Below are 21,115 nucleotides of genomic sequence, written 5' to 3'. Positions count from 1 at the left end.
TTTGGCTCAATCTCCGGCTATAAAATCAATTGGAATAAATCTAATCTGCTCCTGTTGAACAACAAACAGGTGACCTCAGCTATTAGTGATACAATACCAACCCAAAGCAAAATTACATATTTGGGCATCACCATCCACTCATCGCTACAGCGAGTTGTCCAGGACAACTGTGAAACTATACTAAGTAGTGTTCAAAAGGGATCTGACTAATTGGTCTGTGCTGCCGGCATTGCTATGGTACAGGATTGCTGTTGTTAAAATGAACATAGTTCATCATGTGAACTTCTTAAGTACAATAATCCCCCGACCCCCACCGATAAATTTCTGGAAGAAACTTGATGCCGCAATCCGGCAGTATATTTGGAATAGTAAACAACCTAGGCTAAAATACTCTACCTTGCAACGTACCACAAACACGGGAGGCCTGGCCCTCCCCAACCTTAAAGTGTACCATAGAGCCTTTCAGCTACAGGCTGAGAGAGCAATAGAGCAAAACCTCTGGAAGTCTAAGACTACAAGACCTTGCCTTTGCAGGTGTGTCTCCAAAAAAGTGTATGCTAACCTATGGCCCTATTATCACCACACATGACCAACTTTAAACAGGTGGAGAATCAACTACTCTACACCGATAAGTGGCATTTGAGCACCCCAATTTGGTACAACATACACTTAATAAATGAAATTTTTAAGATGGCCAACTAGGGCTGGGCGATATGGACCAAAAGTCATTTCCCGATATATTTTGGCTGAATATTGATATACGATATATATCCCGATATTTTTTCCGCAAAGTGAGAGCATATGTTCAGTCAAATTCAAAGCCAAATATGACATGTCACAAGTAGTTTCATAGAAACCGGCTATTTCAGTGAACAGTTGCAAAATCAAATAAATAAATAATAAACAGGTTTCTTCACCTGGTTCAATGCTCAGCTGTTCAAATAACAATAACATGTGAACATAAATACTATATAACAACAGGAGTACCTTTTTTGAAATCAAAACTCCATAAGGTTTGTTTTAGTTTTTTTCCAACGTTTGAAATTGTTACATTTTTCTTCTACACATTTTCAGATTTTAGATAAATAATCATTAATAATAGAACAGCTAGAACAGTCTGGTAAATTCAGAAAAGTACATCACTTCACTGTAATGCTGCCTTTAAAACCAGGAAAAGACACTTATGTCATATCACGATATCCAAAATCTAAGACGATATCTAGTCTCATATCACGATATCGATATAATATCGATATATCGCCCAGCCCAATGGCCAACACATGTAATTTGGCCTTCTTCCCCTTTGGCCTTGGCTAAACCAGCTTGCCACACTCCCTAGCATCAAAATTCTGCAAGCTGGGCCCCTCCACACTGATTCTAATTCTTCTTCCACTAGTCCAGGACTAAAAATCATATCTCTGTATTTTTCGGCTGAATGGCGATACACAATATATATCTCTCTGTCTCTAATTTATATTTTTTACAAAGTAGACTAAATGTTCAGTTTTAAGTCAAAGCCACTTTGTCACAAGCTCTTTTATCAAAACAGATGTGATTGAAATAAAATGCAAAGACAGGGTTTTCCCAATTTGAAAATATACAGCTGCAACACATGTAAATTATCTGAAATAAATAGCCTGGGATATATTTAAAAAATATATATCGCTGAGAAAGCTCCTTCACTTGTTTTCAATAACACCAGATAGCCCAGTAGCTCATATAGGGAGAGAGGGGGAGTACGATGGACTGAAGCTACTCACAGAGTGAAGGCTGACTCATTATGAATGGGTCCTGCACGGGTCGAATGCGGGTCAGCGGCGTTACATAGGCTACGTATTGTGTAGACTATGAAATGTTTGTATCGTCACTGCGCTGCATTTTTATGAACTATGATAATGTGGCCATGGGTCACATTTCTCGCCCAGGTCCAGCAGGCTCCGTCTCACACACTATTATTCAACAAACTGAAGTTACCGTGGTTCCATTCAATAACTTCTTCTGTGTTTTTCGCCGTGGCGGCCACAATAACAGAGAGTTACCAGCGGAAACACTGGTACCAATACAGGTTTCCTTCTCATACTTAACCATATACAGTTGTGTTAATAACAATTAAAACTGTAGACAAATGTCAGCACGGAGCTGTGCCTCTCCATGAGCCGCTTTCCGATGTTGTAGGTGAGCCGGCCGGTGTGTGAGTGAATGGGGGCGGGGCTGCGCGGAGGAGAGATCCAAACACAGGCACGGCTTTACAGAAGGAATGGGTCATGTACCGCAACATATAAACGGCATCGCTTCGTTCGTGGAGAGGCAGCGGATGAGAGGACGTTAGGTGCACTGGTGCGACCTAGGAAAAATCTTAGTCGCACCATTACAAATTTTGGGCGCATTTGCGACCAAATTGGTCTAACTCTCGAGCCCTGTTTTGCCAAACAACTTGGGCTTACAAAACCATGGAGACTCTTCATTACTAGTAGAGGATCACCGTTAGCAATTCCTGCACTCCCAAATCACTTTATTTTTCGAGCTGAATGACTCGCAGGGTGTGGAAAGTGTTACACTCTGGGAGGCTTCTAGAGGTCGACCGAATCATCAATTAATCGGCACCAATAGTTGATTGGTGGAACTATCGTTATTGGCAAAAATCCATACCGATAATATTTTCTGGTTGCGTCCGTTGCTGGAGCGGCTGAGAAGTGCGTGCTATCATTCATTACACAGTACGCGAGAGCTGAGAAGGGTCTGCTGGCATCATGCATTACAATAGCGGCCTCTAGAGGCGAAATAAAAACTATCACTGATGCCTCGTGTTGTTTATTTTCGACATGTGTTACTGCGCGCTGCACGGAGAGCACATGCTGTGCGGAGAAGGCTGACATCAGATGCGCTTTTAAAGCATCGACAGCAAAAAGGTATGTATACAGTACATTTTGTCATATCAAAGTTATTAATTTGTTGAATAGATGCTGCATTAGTAGAGAAAGAACAGCCCAGTATGTTTGTTTGCTTTCGAGGCTGAGAGGACGCTAAACATTAGTAGTAGGCTAACTTACCTCAAGCGGTTAAAACTGACAAAAATAAACACAAGTCCAACCCAAATGGATCGTCCACGATCCCAAACGGCACCTCGGATTCATCTTTAGATAATTTAATAACAGTTAAACGTAGAGACTTACTGATTGCTGCAGCTAAAAAGGTACCGAATTAGCTGTCACGGGTGTGTCTTTGGGGTCTTTCTAGCCTTTACAGGTGATTTTCTATCCTGGAACTTGTGCCTTTGTCCATAATTCATCACGTTTTTGGACTTTTCTGCCGCTAACTCCATGCTACCGACAAGGGAATCTCCCATGATGCCTTGGTTTAGGTTTTCAACCAATGGGAAGGCAGGTCCGTCACACATTACGCCTTATATGGGCATCCAAGCGAGAATAGAGAGTATATAGTGGGAAAGATAGATTCCTCCAGGTCAGAGATCGTCCGTTACCGTTCTAAACCGTTCTACAGAGAAGAATGTGTTTTGAGATTTGGCATACATTTGGGCCTTTTTTGAAGAAATGTAAATAGTTTGTCCTTTATTTGAATTATAATGCTCATTATGTTTATTTTTGCACTGGATAACTCCAAATATGTAGGAGAACTGTTTTAGACAACACACATGCTTGTGTAGCATTGCTGTGGGTGTATCAATTCTAAATACTATTGCTCGATTAATCGGTTATCGGCAAATACAGCCCAACCTAGCTATCGGTAGAGCTCAGACGTACCAAACGGCGGAACTATTACAAAAAGTTAAGGACACTGATGACAAACCATCTGCATCTGACCCAGACCCTCACCTTTATAAAGAACGCCTCAGGCTACAAACAGACTTTGACCTAACATCTACTAATAAAGCCAAGTAGTGTTGGGTGATATGGACCAAAAAGTCTAAATGGCGATAAACCATATATATCTAATATATTTTTTATTTTTTATTTTTTTTTACATAGTGGGCTAAATGTTCAGTTGTAAGTCAAAGCCACATGTAAGAGGTCCTTTCCTTTTTGAAAATATACAGCTGCAACACATGTAAATGAAAAATTATCTAAAATAATTACCTGATGTTAAATAAAAAAGCCCCATCTCTGAGAATGCTCCTTCAGTTGTTTTCAACAACAGTAAAAGGGAGGGAGGGAGAGAGGGAGAGAGACAGAGGCTCATAGATAAGAGAGGGTTTTATCATAGCCTACAAAAACTTCTATGATAGCCTACAAAAACTTTGACCATGTCCATTGTTGCTGTACACGTCTCTGGTTTATCAGTGAAGTGTCTAAACACTGCAGACTGGATTCTCTACTCACAGAGTGACAGCTGACTCCACCGCGGGTAGAATCGCACCGGCAGTCACAGGCGTTATATACAAGTCTCGTGCATGAAATATCTTTATTGTCACTGCACTGCATTTTTGTGAACTATGATAATCTTGGCCATGGTTCACATCCAGGGTGCGAAACACGGGGGACTGTTAGCACACCTCCCGCCGGGGTGACAACGCAAGAAGAAGCTGAAGAAATAATGTCCTCTCTGGCTGACGATGGGGGTGGTAACAGATAGTCAGAGGCCGGTCACAATCCTAACCCCTCTTGCTCCTCTCTCCCCTTAAATTGGAACAGCCAGCAGTGGAGAGAGTGGAAGAGCCGATATACATGGCTGTTTGTTAAGGATGGAAGCTTGGGGTGTGTCACTTAGGCCTAATGACTTCCTTTGACAAACAAACTCTCCTCAATCAATCAATCGTTAAGTCGCCAGGCCAGCTTTACTGCAAAAGATTACAAAACTTTACCCGCTCTCCACGCGGAAGTCCTAAAATATGTGTACATCGAAGAGTTTCTGCAGCGTCGCATACCAGGCAACTATCTCCCTAATTCTTAAAAAAAGAACCCCTGGCCGTTTGGCCGTTCAGAGGAAGTTTTCAAAAGGTATTGGATGGTCCAACACAACTCAAAGTCTCACTGTCTGTGGATAACCTACTTCTGTACAAATCAAATCCAGCCAGTTCTCTACCTGTGATTTTAAGAGTTTTGTAACAGTTTCAATCCCCTGCCAACGACAGTCACATGTTCTGGTCTTGCCCTAAGCTAGAAGCCTGTGTTTTCGACACAAGCAGAGTTATGGCCAGACCATTCCTCCCAATCTATTGTCATTTTTGGCATTCCCCCTGACACTAACCTCTCTGTAGCACTAAAGCGGGCCCTGGCTTTTACAACCTGGTTAGCCCAGAGGCTGATCCTGCTCAACTGGAGATTCACCGGACCCCTAACACATGACCGCTGGCTTAAGGAGGTGCTTTACAATTTAAAGCTTTAAAAGTTTAGATTCTCACTCAGGCTCTACCAAGAAGTACCTAGATACATGGAATCCTGTCCTGGAATTTGTTAACTCATTCAATATATCTCAAGACTCAGAAGAGGCCTTCGTTTTTTTCACTACTCTACTGCTCTAATGCAGCTGCCATTAAATTACTTTTATTTATTTTTTTGGTCTGTATGTCTATATGAATGCGTGTGTGCCTGTGCTGTCTGTCTCCATCTGGTTCTGACCTGATTTGAGTTGGTCTGTGAGTGGGTAAAGGTTGTAAGGGTCACTGACACACTGTTGCCCAATTATGCCTTGTTTGTCACTGCGTGTTGCCACTGTGTCAACATTTTGTGAAATTAAATTAAAAGGGTTAGGGGGAAAATGAACAGCAAAAACATACTCCGAAGGTACAATAAAACATAAACTTACATAAATAACATTCATACTCATAACAAAAGTAAAGAATACATCACACAACGCTCAACACAAGCCCAAAACCGGTTTAATCCATACATCTGCTCATAATCATTTATATCTTCAATAGCTCATCAACAGAAAGAAAGTACCTGCAAATGTATCTTCTAGGTAGGGCTGGGAAAAAAATCGATTTGATTTAAAAATCAAGTTGGTAGGTCAAATCGATTCATATTTTCAAAAAAATCAGATTGATGTTTAACAATCTTTGTTGCACACTGCACAGTGACTTTTCACTTAGAGAAAGGGTTTGCCTTTGCAATTTTGTTCATGTTGATGCACTTTAATTAAATACAATAAATATATATTTTAAAAATATATTTACAGTTTGCAGTTATTTTGTTTTAAATGGAAGGGAGGGGGGGAAAATCAAATCGAAAATCAAGTTTTTTATAAAAAAGAATTCGCAGATTTTTTTTTTAGGGAAACAAATCGCCCAGCTCTACTTCTAGGTGACAAAAAAGGATAGATAGCTCAAAGTTAATTGCCAAAGTCCATTTCAAATCTTCAAGATCATAAAAAAAACACATGTAATCTATAATATTCTACACCATTTCTTCTTTAAATAAATACAATTTTAACTTTTTATGAAAACATATTTTCTCACTTTCTAAAATCCCAAAACTCGCTAATGAATTACATGCCACCATTGCATGATAATTCGCTACCCTGTGTATTAAAATAGTTCTAAAGAAAGGCAGCAGAAAATTACTCTCTGATGACTGTAGAGTACAGTTCTAACACCTGAAAAAATGACTGTAAAGCATTTATGGAGTGGAGAAAGTGTGGCTACAGCCTAAACCATGCATGGTCAGGCGGCGCCATTTTCAGGACTGGTCCAGAACTCTGCAGGAACCTCAGGCACAAAAATTGACACACGCTGTACCAAAAAAAAGTTTTGGCCTATAACTCCCATACAAAACATCACACATTTATAAACCTTTATAAATCGCAATAAATGCGACATCTACTTTATCAAACTCCTCCTAGGTTGATCTGCACAAAACTTGGCACATGGCATATCCAGACTGACGAAAAGTTTTCAAAAGAATTTTGCTCCATTCAAAAATTACATATGAACAAATTTGTGTAGCTAGTTATGAAAACACGAACTTTTGCATATGTCGCCCAAAATAAAAGGCTATCAACGCAAAACTTTAGATTCTTCTTCGACATGACCCTCTGAAGCTCGGCAACAAATTTGGCGAAGATTGGCCTATAGCGCTACAAATACGAAAAGTTTCTCATGAACTGCTCATCTAATTTTTACGAAATACTCATGAGGCCACGCCTACAATGGTGTACTGAATGGTCAAAGTGGGTGTGACCTATTGGAACCACGTTTGGATTCCCCTCTTTACACGATTGTGAGCAACTGCCAATTTGCAGGGTAGATGGATAATAGGGGTGTGACGAGATCTCGTTGTACGAGATCTCGCGAGATTAAAACGTGACGAGATTTCTCGTCGAGGTGAAAAGAAAAAAATGCCGTACTACTAACTACTGCACCCGCGAGTTAGTAGAGAGGAGTGGGGGTGCTGTAAGTGTTTTTGCATAGTGCCCGTGTTAGCCGCGGTATACGGCATTTTTTTCTTACAATGTTTACATATTGTGTTCGTCTTGTCTGTCACTCTTTTGCCGTTCATTATTTCCGCAGGAAAACCAAAATGTTGCCACACAAATGATTTAAAAGTGGCAGGGGGATCTTCAATAGTAATTCCACGCTCCATCACGCTGACATCACATCGCCTCACGAGACAACTTTTCACCTCGACGAGAAATCTCGTTTTTGTGAACCCAATCTCGTGATGTGTCTCGTCTCGTGGAGTAAGCGTCTCGTCACACCCCTAATGGATAATTGTCATACACATACCAAATACTACACATCTGTACCCCTGGGTGGCGCTATACTCAATGTAGATGCATTTTGATCTATAACTTCCGAATTTAAAAACCTTTAATCCAGGTGGGTGTTCCTTGAATGAAGCAGAATCACATGATGTAGGCCACACCCCATGACTTCCTTTGACACACTGAGCTTCTCTCTCTCCTCTCTTTCCAACTGTGTGCATTCATGTCCCAGAAATGCTTGTTACTAACCTAGCTCTGGGGAGCTTATTCCCCGGAGTCCTTACGTTTGTTTTTTTCGCACAGCAGGTTTGCTTTGATTAGGGTGGCACCAAAATCATTGTTGCAGCTGTTGCCGTGCTCTTGCTGCACTCCCTGCTACACCCTGCTACGCTCTGCAGTTCCCTGCAGTGTCCTGCTGCGTCCTGCTATGCTCTACTATGCTCTACTGTGCCATGCTACATCCTGTAACGCCCTGCAGTGCCCCGCTATGCCATGAACTACTACGACTACTACTTCTAGTCACTGTTCGTTATCTTTATTGTGACTGTTATTGCCACGGTTCATCACACCCCCAACCTGCACCGTCAGACACAGTCTACCAAGAGCCTGGGTCTGTCTGAGGTTTCTTCCTAAAAAGGGAGTTTTTCTTTGCCACGGTCACACTAAATGCTTGCTCTTGGGGACCTACTTTATCTGTAAAGTGTCTTGGGATAACTCTTATTTTGATTTCATACTATAAATAAAATTGAACAGTCATTGTTGCTGCTGCTCCACCTCCGCTGCCTGCCTCCATGTTCTTATGTCTTTTATGTGCTTTCAATGTGGCCTCTGTGCCCATTCTCTTTTCCTTTGTCTCCTCTGTATTGTTTTTACTGCATGAACTGTTTGACGCCTTTGCCATCATCTGTGCTTGCTCCAATTGTGTGCCACATTTTTGTATGTCTTACTCCCTTTTGCTTAGCACTGCTGTAATTATAAATGTAGTGTAATTTATTTTATTAAAATGTTATAACCATTATATTTTAGGATGCCTATTTTAGGATGCCTATTCACAACTGGCCTAGAGCTGGAAATACGCCATAAAGGGTAAAGCTGCTCCTTTTACTGTACAGGTAATTAAAGGGGAGTGTCAACATTATAAACTAAACATTTTACATTTTCTCATAGAAGTGAATTATTTACTCAAGTTACTAAGATTGCTAAACAACAAAGGTATTAAAACTTTTGAAAAAAATTGAGTTTCCCCCCCTCCGAAACCTCTGACTAAATTTGATTTTATGTGTTTACATATACCTCACTTTATGTGTATTTCATGTGATGTATCCATTTGTTTGTTTGTTTTATTTTGTTTGTTTGTTATCTATTTTTATTCATAATACTGTAGATTTTTGTAAAATGTCTTGATTTATATGTGCTATCGTCGTTTACCTGATTTTTGTATAATGCATTTGGTCAATAATTAAAAAAATTAAAGGGGGGGTTTGGGTGGTGTGTAAAATGTTCTAAATAAATAACAAAATGTTCCAAGTAAATATAATAAATAGGTTTGGGATTATTTTTACAACAGAATTTTTTTTTTTTATTATTACAGAGGGAAAGTACAGAATAAATGTAGGCTATCGCATGGAATTTCAGAATTAAAAATGTGAAAAACACCCAACCCTAATGGTTATACAGCATTTGTTTGCGTACATCATCTACCGTGCCTGCTCAGGCAGTGTTAGTTTTTTCCATCACACTGCATTCTGTGAAGAAGGCAACAAACCAATCAGAGGCAGAATATGGCGGGTCTCCGCACAAGGCAGATGGGGGGAAAAAAGTCAATCAAACTACCGTAAATAACAGGCTGTGATTCTGTCAATGGCTGTGAACGAGGTCATTTGGCATGGGGATTGGAACATTTCCCAAAAATGATCTTGCACACTTATTGCTACTGTGCCATTGGTTAGGGTGCCTTAGGTTGCAGATCCCTGTTCTATGGTATCCTACAGTATTATGTAAAATATCTGGAGAAGAGAATCAGCATTCTCCCCTAAATGCAGTTTTGAACACTAACAGTAGGGCTTAATAGTTGTGTTTTGTTAATTGGTTGTTTGCGTCTGTGTGAATATTTCATTGAGGCAGAGGCAGAAAACACTTCTACTGATTTAAAGACCACCATTTGCTTTACCCGTTACTTAACAGATGCTGTGATTGACCCTGACAGAAAGAATGCACTAAACACTAGAGCTGAAGATCTTTGAAGAGGATGGCCTCTGGCGATTACGTTTTGGTTGCACCGGCAAAGAAAGCAAAGTCTGAAGGGTGGAAAACTTTTGACCATGTGCATAATGAGAATAATGAGCCAGTGGGTTATGTGAAATGCAAAAGATGTGACATTCCGTTAATTTCGGGCTGTAAACAGGTAGAGGCTTTTAAAAAACTGTCAATCAAAATGTACTTGTCGGGCCTAACTTTAAGTCCTGATTACAGCTCTACTAAGCACATCCCTAACTCCAACAGTGTGTTCATCAACAACACACTGACCAGGTGACAGGATTTACAAGCACAATCCAATGGTCACAACATGGTAACAAGCATGAAAGCAGCTGTACAGGTGTTTTAACTTGACTTACAAATAAAAATTTATAGACATACGTATATCTTTGAATGGCATGAAAGACGTTAAGTTTTTAAAGATGTCACACTAAATGAAGGAAGGAGGTGGCAGTCCGATCATGAGACTACCAATTTTCACCAGAATTTTAAATTTGAAAGATGCTCCTAACATTAGTGACATGCATATGATGAGGAGAAAACACACACACCTGCCAATCCATTGACTCCTATGAGTCCAGCAGAACTAGCAATGCTGACAAGATGGCCGTGATTGTTGGCAATCATGGCAGGAAGGAAGGCCTTGTAGGTCTGAGCAGAAAGAGTCAGAAAACACACAAACCATCAATCTAAATATAGAAACCTAAACAGGGATTTCATTGACAACCACTTTCAAAGTATGCCATTTAAATACACTGCAAGTCAATTCATTATCTTGATTATTTTAACCCAAAAAAAAAAAAAAAAAGGTCAAATAAACTTTAAAAAAAAAAAAAAAAAAAAAAAAAAAAACTCCTAGAGCTTTCAACTGCATCTCACTGCAATTTTCTTGGCCGAATTAGGATTTTTAAAAAATCTGCCCTGCATACACAAACATTTTGTATTTTTTCCTTTAAATGTCCAATATGTAATTTTCTGCCACTAAGAGGTCCCTTAAATTAAACCTTGGATGTATACACTGACTGTTGATGAGGTCGTGAAGTTGCGTGGGATCATGGGAGTTGTCGTCTTCATTGTTAACCAGGCAAACGGGCAGGTGTGCCCCAGCTGGCTAACTACATATTGGATTAATCGACTACTTGTACAGCTAACATTAGGTGGAAAATTTAATTGTGGGTAAACCCAGTGCGGTTAAGCTGGATCGACCGATATTGAAATATATCAATAAATAAGGTCTCTGCTGTATTACTGTGCTGCAAAGTAGCATGAGCTAATGAAAAATGATACTGTGTGGCAGAAACAAATCTGTATTACTGTAACAGAGTATAATTTTGCAACAATTACTCTCTAACGAATCATCTGGTCTTTCCCATGTTTTAACGGAAGTGAGAGCAACTAGAGGGGTCAAAAGGTTATAAGACGCCATTGACAGGCGAGCAAACAACACGCTCCGTGTCATTGTCATATGGGTCTGATTCAGTTAGTTGGTCCACGTTTTTAAGGTTGCTCCTCCACGGCTTGTTTTGGACCTGCAGGTGTTACAAATTGTGAGCTTTAGGTCTTCACTGGCGCTGAAGAACTGAAGAACCACACAGGAGATGATGTGTGTGTGGCTGTACGGTGTGCCGCAGCTGCCACTGTGTCAGATATATGAGACTGATCGGCCAATCAGCTGGCTGATCACAGATTGATCGATCGATCGATGCATCTCTACACCTAAGGATAGAACTTTATCTTTGAAGAGATAATAAAGAGATGCTAAATGGGGAGACAACTGGAGAAAATAACTCTACAATATTGACTGACCTGCCTCTAAATCTGTATGTTCAAAGAAGAAAAAGTCTCCCTAAGAAATGACATGGACCAAAGCTTAGCTGTGTGGCTGCTGTGTGTGACTGACCCAGAAGTGAGCCATAATGTTGACCTCCACAGTCTTCTCAATCAGGGAATCAGGAGCATCCATAAACTTCTTTCCTGTCACGATCCCAGCATTGTTGACCAGAATGCTGACGTCACCCACCTCTCGCTTTACCTGCATGGAGCAAAGGAAAGTCTGTCATGTATGATGCAATCCCATTTAGTAAAAGACATCCCCAAAGGCAGAATAGGCAAATGTTTTCTTATCAAGCACCACCATTCCAGGAATTAGCTGGTTTTGTAACACAAGCTAAACATTCCTTTCTATATCAAGCAGACCAATTATGTGCTCATCCTAGTTTGGACCAATCCAGTCTGCTGCTTTGTCACCAAGTGCAAGCCCCTTTAAAAGTTGAAAGGCAGTAGAATGTGCCTCCATGGCATCAAACTCTAAAATCCCTTCTGGTCTTCACCAACCCAGCGAGAGGCTAATGACTTACATGACTAACATCTGTGGCATCTCCAGGCAGATGGATCACAGTATCAGGAAACCCAGGCAGGCTGAAATCAGTGACCTGAGTCACAGCTAAACCACATGTTTTAGTCTGGCTGTGTGAGCTAACCAGGGGTGTTTCTAGGACTTGAGGAGGTTGGGGGCTTAGCCCGGACCCATTTAAATGAACTGATGCAATGCAAAACGGCGATTGCTCAGCTTGTTAATAGTAAGTGTACGTTCATTCCCATAGAGGCAGGCAGATGTTTATTTTTAAAAGGCCAGTTATTTCATGGATCCAGGATACTATGCATCCTGGTAAAGTTCCCTTGGCTTTTGGAATTAAAATAGCCCACATCATGCATAGCATCCTGAATCCATGAAATAACTGCCTGTCTCTATGGGAATTTAACATAGGGGTGTCTATACTTATGCCCCCTGTATTTTAAGGAAGAACATTTATTTATTTATGATACATTATTCATTCACAAAGAAAATTCTCAAAGGTTGTATTTTTCCTATTTTTTTCAATTAAGGCATTAAGATCAATTTCCAACATTTTTTTTTTATTATTCCTCTTTTTAGTCAACTTTAGCAGGGGTTCCTATACTCATGAGCAGCCCTGTATATGATATATACTTCAAATAACTGTGTAAGTAGTAAAACAATACAAACACAAACGGGGCAAAAAAAAATGCATTTTAAAGGATAGCCATTTTGAGTCCCCACTCCCTTGACTCACAATGGTTTGATCCACTGCTTGGTTTCCTCCCTTTACATTAACATAGCAACCAGTAGCCTGATCTAAAGTTAGCATTGCCCTTGACCCCATGGCATACCAAGTGGCCGTTGTAATGCCACTGCATCGATGCAGCATCGTCCATGTCCGCATCACGATGCATCAATTATTTGATTAATTTCAACACCTCTACTGAATATCAGCAAATGAAAAACCCCAAAGTTGTTTCAGTTCTTAACTGGCAGCCCACTGATTTTGGTTTAGCAACAGGATAGACTGATATATGAAAGACTTATTGAGCCCGTTGTGTCCGTCTGTTAGAAGGCAAAACTTTTCCCCATTTATAAAAAAGTAAATTTCTACTTGTGACAACCCTTTTTATTATATCACCACACTGCACGGTTTAATATTCCTGTGTTTGAAGATGAATGATTTCATTTTCATAAAAGACCTTTCAGTGTTTCTCCTAAGACTTTTTCCAGGGGTCAATGACTCTCCCCCAAAAAGTTGTTGAGCGACTTTGGCTACTGCAGCGCACACACTGTGTAGGATTGTGTGAGTCACAGGCGAGACGGAGAGCTTTTGCTCTAGGATGGTTGTTGTTTCTCCAGAGGGAAGTGAGGGACACAAGAAATAAAAACAGGAACTCTCAAAATGAAACTTCCAATACGCTCATTCACAGTCATATTGGTAGTTTAATTTAAAAGAATTAATGACACTTTATGATCCATTTCTGTGTTATGATCCACCTCGCGTAAAAAACATAAATAGAAGACTGTCCTATTTTACGCTTGTAGAGCAGATTTCAGCGGACACACACACACACACACACACACACACACACACACACACACACACACACACACACACAGTATGTATATGTATGGACTCTCCCAGGGTGCAGCATAAAGTCAGAATATTTGTAGGATTTTAGCATTAAATGTAATCTAATAATGATTCTGAAGGCAGTACCATGGCACAACTGTTGACCCTTCAAGGGCTGGGTAGTGCTTTGCCTTTTCCAGGCAACGCCCAGATTTACATACTGTCAATGGAGGGTGGTGCTTCCTTCTAGTTGTCTCCACTGCTCTCCCCATAGGAAAACAACGGCACAGCCAGTGCAGAGCGGTTTTACCAAAAATGTATTTATACATAAATACTAAATAATGAAGAGATTTATCAGACTTGACACAAGTACAATGTTATTCAACCTATACCAAATGATGGCCAAAATGACTTTTTGGCAGCTGGCATACCTCAACAACGGGTTGCAATAAACCACGGAGGATAGCCAAGTACAGCAAGCTGTGCATGGTACTTGGAGAAAAGATAGAGTTGTAAATGGGTGCCCTGTTGTTCAGATTTTCGAGGAACCTTACCTGGTCAGCCACTCTGTAAACCTCGTTCTTGTCACTGCAGTCACACAGATAGTAGTGGACTCTGCTGGCTCCGCTCTGCTTAGCCAGTCTAGCAGTTTCCTTCATCCCGTCCTGGTTAATATCCCACAACACCAGCACAGTGCTACGAGCCGCAAACTCCTGAGCCATGAGGCGGCCGATCCCGCTACCTGACCCCGTGATCAGCACCACCTCACCAGTGATGTTCTTCTTCTTCGTGGGCACAAAGATGTGGATGAAAGATTCCACATTGTACCAGATGGACAGCAGGAGGACTTTGATCGTTTCCAGGAAGAAATTCATGATGGATCTAGGAAGGAAGGACAGAAAAGAAAAGAGGACACAAAGAAAAATACACAGTGAACTCAAGTAATAAGTTTCAATATTGCAATATTTGTTTGATTATATTAGTTATCGATCAATCTTCAATTTGTCCAAGCTTTTTTGTTCCGACTCGAGGTGGGCTGCCTCCACATAAACATGAAGCTTCCTACTGTGAATGATGGGGTCCTACATGAATACATTATTTCACATGGAAGATTTGTCTGGGCGGTTTCTCTTCTGGTCTGAGGTGGGCAGCTCTGTTGGAAAAACATCTCGTCACATATTTCTGTGCTATAATCAGAATTTAGCAACACTCAAAGTAAAATTAGTTGACGGTAGGGGTGAAAAAAAAATAAAAAATTCTGTGGCAATAGTTTATCGATACACAGCTGCCACATATCTATCTTTAATTATATAAGTATTGGTCAGTTTGTCTGCTTGACAATTTGCAGCAGTAAAAATGAAGTGAGATGAACAAACTGAGAAATTTTTCTTTTTAGATAAAACAGATATTGACAAAATTTCCATTTGTGGACATAATTGAAAAATGGGAAAAATTTGAAGTTGGGAAATGGGTAATAAATTGCAATATGTTTAAAAATGCTATAATATCGTATCGTGACAGAAGTATTGTGAGGCCTCTGGTGATTCCCACCCCTAGTTGATGGCTGTGGGTTTGTTACTAAAAGCTGTGCAGACACTGTGCCTTATCTTGCACATTGGGTTACCGGTCATTCTGCACGCTTTGAATGTAGTCACATTGTACAAATCAATTTATCGGTCACGACGTGGTGCTCACACGGAACATAAGCAAGGAACCCCCAGTCGGTCCAGCGAAAATTCCAATAAAGTTTAGTCAAAGAAGATGACGACTGGAAGACACAGACTACGGTTTTAGCACAGCATGTAAAACACGACTTCAATAAAATAAAAACAAGCTCATTAAAGTTTATATATCGGACATTATGACAGCAGCAGCCATGTGGCAAAAATCAGGCAGTGGAACTGCTAAAACTTCCAGACAGCCAGGGAGCTGGCGGATAGTGAACGGATAGTCTGCAAGCCAGATCTTTCTGAGCAGACGTAGTGTCAGCGCAGCTTTATGTAGTCAGCTATCTGACGACAATTTAGCACCAATATTTCAATTCAATTTTATTTATAGTGTCAAATCATAACATGGCTTATCTCAGGACACTTTGCAGATAGAGTAGGTCTATACCACTCCTTTATCATTTACAGAGACCCAACCACCAACCCCACCCGCGCCCACCCCCCAAGAGCAAGCATTTGGTGCATGCGGTCATTGGTTACAGTCTGAGTAGATACTTTTTAAAGGTGTTTTAGGTCCAGACCAGGGGTTGATGCAAAGACCGTAAAAGTGAAGCCCAGGGTTTTAGGAGCGCTTAGGTGCACATGATGTCATATGCTCATTTGCATATTAGTGATATCATCTCACAATTATTTGCATACCACGTAGTGGTTGTCGGTTACAGCGAGCGACAGATTACTAAGGCAAATTTTGGAGGAAGCAGCATGTCACTAAAATGAGAATAGCTGGTCCACCTTAAAGCCAGCCCACCTTGGCAGGTGAATGGGTGGGACTTTGTTACCGCGGCTTCAACTTCAACAGTTTATATTCATTAAATGATATCTGATCAAAAAAAAAGAAAACACCTACACAGTCTCACAACTTACTAAAAAAAAAAATATATATATTACAATGTAGTCATAAATATTTATTGTCAAATAGAAATAATTGAAGATTTGAAATAAGCTATAAAAAAACCCGTCAACTTTAAAACTCATTAAATATGTCCCAGAATTTTATGCACTGGCATAAATTAAAGGTCCCATGACATGGTGCTCTTTGGATGCTTTTACATAGACCTTAGTGGTCCCCTAATACTGTATCTGAAGTCTCTTTCCCAAAATTCAGCCTTGGTGCAGAATTACAGCCACTAGAGCCAGTCCCACAATGAGTTTTCCTTAGTATGTGCCATTTCTGTAGCTATTGAGGAGGAGAGAGGGAGGGCAAGGTGGATGGTGGGGGTGTGGCCTTGACCAACTGCCACTTTGCTAGTTTGAAAGCCATGATGTCTCTCTTTCTCTCATGGGTGGGCCAAATTCTCTGGGCGGGCAAAGCAGAGAAAGGGGAGGTAACCTTGCTCCTTATGACCTCATTAGTGATGGGACAACCGATTCTTTTACGGGAGTCGGTTCAAGCAGACGGTCGTTGGTTGGCCTACCGAGTTAATAGATTTGGTCACCGGTTCGGTTGCCCTCGGCGGCGTGTGGGGGGGGGGTGATCGCGTTTAACTTTACATAAATATCAAGATAACATTACGTGTATTTGTGTGATATAGGCCTAATACTTTCTCCTTGGTAATGTAGCATATGAATTTCCATGAACACAATTCTAAAATGCACGAGACAAAGGCTTCTGCTATTGGTTGATAACTCAAACTTGCAGAGAACCTAGACACCCGTTTGATTACATGACTCACGCATTAGGCACGGTTACGGGCTTGTTCAGTAGTCTGGTGCACAGTCTCCTGGTGACAGCCCTACCTATCACGTAACAAACATTTAACTTAACATATCTCCTAAGATAACATGACATGCATTTGTATGTGATAGCCATCAATAATATAATCTATTAATTTGTATGTACACAATCATCTAAGATGCACGAGAAAGGCTTCTGCTATCGGTTGATAACTCAAACTTGCCGAGAACCTAGACACCCGTTTGAATATAGACTCATGCAGTACCCTCGGTTACGGTCCTTACAGTCTCGTTCAGTAGCCTGGTGCGCGGTCTCCTTGTGACAGCCTAGCCTAGCTACCACGTAGCAACATTCACTTCTCTAACATTTAACTTAAAGGTCCCATGACATGGTGCTCTTTGGATGCTTTTATATAGACCTTAGTGGTCCCCTAATACTATATCTTAAGTCTCTTTCCCAAAATTCAGCTTTGGTGCAGAACTACAGCCACTAGAGCCAGTCCCACAATGAGCTTTCCTTATTATGTGCCATTTCTGTGTCTGAAGCTATTGAGGAGGAGAGTGGGAGGGGCAAGGTGGAGGGTGGGGGTGTGGCCTTGACCAACTGCCACTTTTCTCGTTTGAAAGCCATGATGTCTCTCTCTCATGGGTTGGCCAAATTCTCTGGGCGGGCAAAGCAGAGAAAGGGGAGGTAACCTTGCTTGTTATGACCTCATAACAAGCAGATTCCAAAACAGCTCATCTGAGCTTTCCTTTTCTCAAAGACAGAGCAGGATACCCAGGGCTTGGTTTACACCTATCCCCATTTCTAGCCACTGGGGGACCATAGACAGGCTGGGGGAACTCATATTAATGTTAAAAAAACTCAAAGTGAAATTTTCATGCCATGGGACCTTTAACATAACTACCAAAATAACATGACGTGTATTTGTATGTGATGTACTGTACTTCCCATCGATAATGTGTGAATTGCCGTGAACACAATCCTCTAAGATGCACCAGAAACAAGGCTTGGTTAATAAAAACTTGCTGAGAACCAAGACACCGCTTGATTACATTAGACTCGAGCGGCCGGCAGGTTGCACGGTTACATTAGACTCGAGCGGCCGGCCTGTTGCACGGTTACATTAGACTCGAGCGGCCGGCCTGTTGCACGGTTACATTAGACTCGAGCGGCCGGCCTGTTGCACGGTTACATTAGACTCGAGCGGGCCGGCTGGTTGCACGGTTACATTCGGTCTCGTTCGGCATAGGGTCTAGGTAGCTAATTTCCTGATTGATTCTACCACCACCACTCCAGTCCAGTGGAGGCGCTAATGAGCTATTACTACACAGTAGCAGAAGAATACCAGCTACACAACGGCCAACCATTGACATATATATAATGCCAACGGCACGAATGAAGTAAAAGAAAAAAACAGGAGTGAGTCGGTTCATTGACGTATGGCACTCGATTCTCATTTTTCATGCCATGGGACCTTTAACCATTTGCATGGTTTTCTTTTTTTCCTTGCATGTTAATTAAGACTCACAAAGTTATAATACATTCACTTTTAAGGATTAAAACTACTAAAATATCAGTACAATATCTCAGCTAAAATGACCATGACATTAAAACCTAAAAGCAATAACCGCGTGAAGAGTAGGAAAAGCGCATTCCTGTCCCCTACAACATGCTTTAAAAATGCATTAATGTGAATGATGTGAAGTTTCTGTGAATAACGTTAGGGGTAATGGGCTAAAAAAAAAAAAAACTGCTCATTAGGTAAAAACGTGCGTGTTTAACGTTAGCCTATGTTCTAATAGATTAACCTGTTTAAGAAACTTTCTTTTAAAAGAAAGCCACCAATAGGCTACCTTTACCAGTTAAAGTTATCAACACTGAGCGATACACTAAAGACAACGACTTTTTTTTTCAGGACTCACTTAATAATGCGTTTGTTTAATCGAAATGAGCTTCTAACTTACCAAGACAGAAGTCCTACCGAGCGAGTGAGTTTAACAGCTCGTAGGCTATGTCCCTGCACGCTCCCAGTACGTCCTTGCCCGCTCCCAGTACTGGGGTGAAGTTAGTTTAATGTTTGACATTCGTTGGTTTTAACTTAACGTTATCAGATTTAACCTTTGCTCACCACATAGACGGCGTTATGACACACACATTCTGCTCCAATCAAACGTATGTCATCAGGTTAAAGTTGATGAAAGCAACATTAAAGCTCGTGCAGCCCGTGAACGTACCGTGATGTCTGTTTAGCGGGGTTACAGCCTGTCTATGGTTACAGCGCGTCTAGCAGATTGTGTTCGGGCTTTCGGGCTACTTTTACCGGTCGAGCCTCGGCCGTTGTTTATGTAGCCCCGGGTGAGAAAAAGCAGCTGCTCAGAAAGCCGGATGTGGTGTCACGTTACAGCAATCCACCACTCCCAGCCCTGCGAGTCTCATCTGCCACGCAAGGTATTATGGGACTTGGAGTGTCTGCTTTTTCACATTTTTGAATGGACAACAAACGTTGTAAAAAACTAAAACATGAATAAATCGTTCCCATCAACGGTCAAGAGTTAGCAAACAAGAGTAAAATACAAATTATTACAATAGTGAATAATATAAGATTGAATAACCTTTGAAGATTTGTATTACGTTTTATGAAGTGATCATATTTCCTCAGAAACAAAAAATATGTTTTAATTTCATTGGTCCTCACTCTTGTAGGCTAATGAAAATCTTTAAAAAAGCTTGTGAAGGCAGAGCTTTGTAAGGGGAACCGAGCATGCACTCAATCCTATGCAATGTGAAACACAGGAGTTGATGATGCTTTATCTATTGACTGTGTAAAACTATAGACAGGCTATCTGTGACGCTCAATGGTGTTTTTTGCCCCCAACTACTCCTTCCAGGCCACGCTGCGACCGCTGCCTTCAAGGCACCTAACCCTAACCTTAACCCTAACCCTACCTAACCCCTGCCAGTGCCTTGGGGACCAACTCACTACGTTTTAACCCAAACCTAACCACTGCCAGTGCCTTGGGGACCAACTCACTACGTTTTAACCCAAACCTAACCATAACCAGTGCCTCCCGACGGTGCCTTCCAGGCAGGAAGGCACCGTTGGGAGCAAAAAACATTTTAGATAAACATCTGTGACGTCACCCATTGGTGTCTTGTCGGGAAATTTCGGTTTATTTCAACCTGGACCCCATTTCCCCATGCATTTGTGTCTAATAGACTGATGTCCACAAAATCATTGAAATTGATCCAGTAATGAGCGAGAAAGCAGTGACCGGCCCTTAGGGGCGGGACTGCAATTTAACATAATGAGACAATTGACCCCCCGCTAAGCCACGCCCCAGAACCGCCACAGGCTAATCGTGGCTTAGCAACTGTAACTAAGCGCGGGAGGTCTGTGAAGCTTTCAAGCGAGGGAAACATGCCGAAGTGTTGTGCGTATGGATTGTGCAAATCTGATACCCGGTATCCTAAAAGTTTGGACGGGGTGGTGGAATTTTTTCCCTTCCCGAAACCTAAAACCCAAGGGGAGAAATGCAGAAAAAGCAGCGTGGGAGGCCCCATTCACAACTAGCTTAATGTCGACAGATTAACAAAAGCACCTACGTTAGTTTTCTAGGGATGGCTGACGCAAAACTGACGTTCCAAAGCTTTGTCGAGATCCCGAAGCGCAGATGTTTCGAAACACGATCCGAAGCGTGATTCAAAACACCCATGTCACGTGACTACGGCTAAATGAAGCTTCGGAGTGTTTCACAAGTGTTTCGACAGGTGGCATGGTCCGCCAAATCAGAGTTTGAATGACAGGGAACAGATCACACAATCGCACATCTGTATAAAGTGAAGTCAATACATCTTGACCTCTTGGGTTTTTGTGAGAGGAG

At 41.3% G+C, this 21,115-nt stretch overlaps 1 protein-coding gene across 4 annotated transcripts in view; it reads right to left on the bottom strand.

Moving 5' to 3' along the window:
* LOC114565674 (epidermal retinol dehydrogenase 2) overlaps nucleotides 1-19,649 on the bottom strand; it is a 76,355-nt gene extending 56,706 nt beyond the window's left edge. For 2 of the 4 annotated variants that reach the window (XM_028593865.1, XM_028593862.1), the window contains exons 1-4: nucleotides 19,469-19,649; nucleotides 14,384-14,711; nucleotides 11,816-11,947; nucleotides 10,467-10,566 (exon numbers count right to left, since the gene is read on the bottom strand). In XM_028593865.1, the coding sequence (XP_028449666.1) occupies nucleotides 10,467-10,566; nucleotides 11,816-11,947; nucleotides 14,384-14,704 (553 nt within the window). In that variant the 5' untranslated portion in view covers nucleotides 14,705-14,711; nucleotides 19,469-19,649. Of the gene's footprint in view, nucleotides 1-10,466; nucleotides 10,567-11,815; nucleotides 11,948-14,383; nucleotides 14,712-19,198 lie in introns of all 4 variants that reach the window. The other 2 variants (XM_028593863.1, XM_028593864.1) reach the window with 2 other exon arrangements.
* Between the last annotated feature and the right edge of the window lie 1,466 nt (nucleotides 19,650-21,115).

This window comes from Perca flavescens, chromosome 12 (assembly GCF_004354835.1).
Source record: "Perca flavescens isolate YP-PL-M2 chromosome 12, PFLA_1.0, whole genome shotgun sequence".
NCBI lineage: Eukaryota > Metazoa > Chordata > Actinopteri > Perciformes > Percidae > Perca > Perca flavescens.
This window is presented reverse-complemented; position numbering and strand designations above follow the sequence as displayed.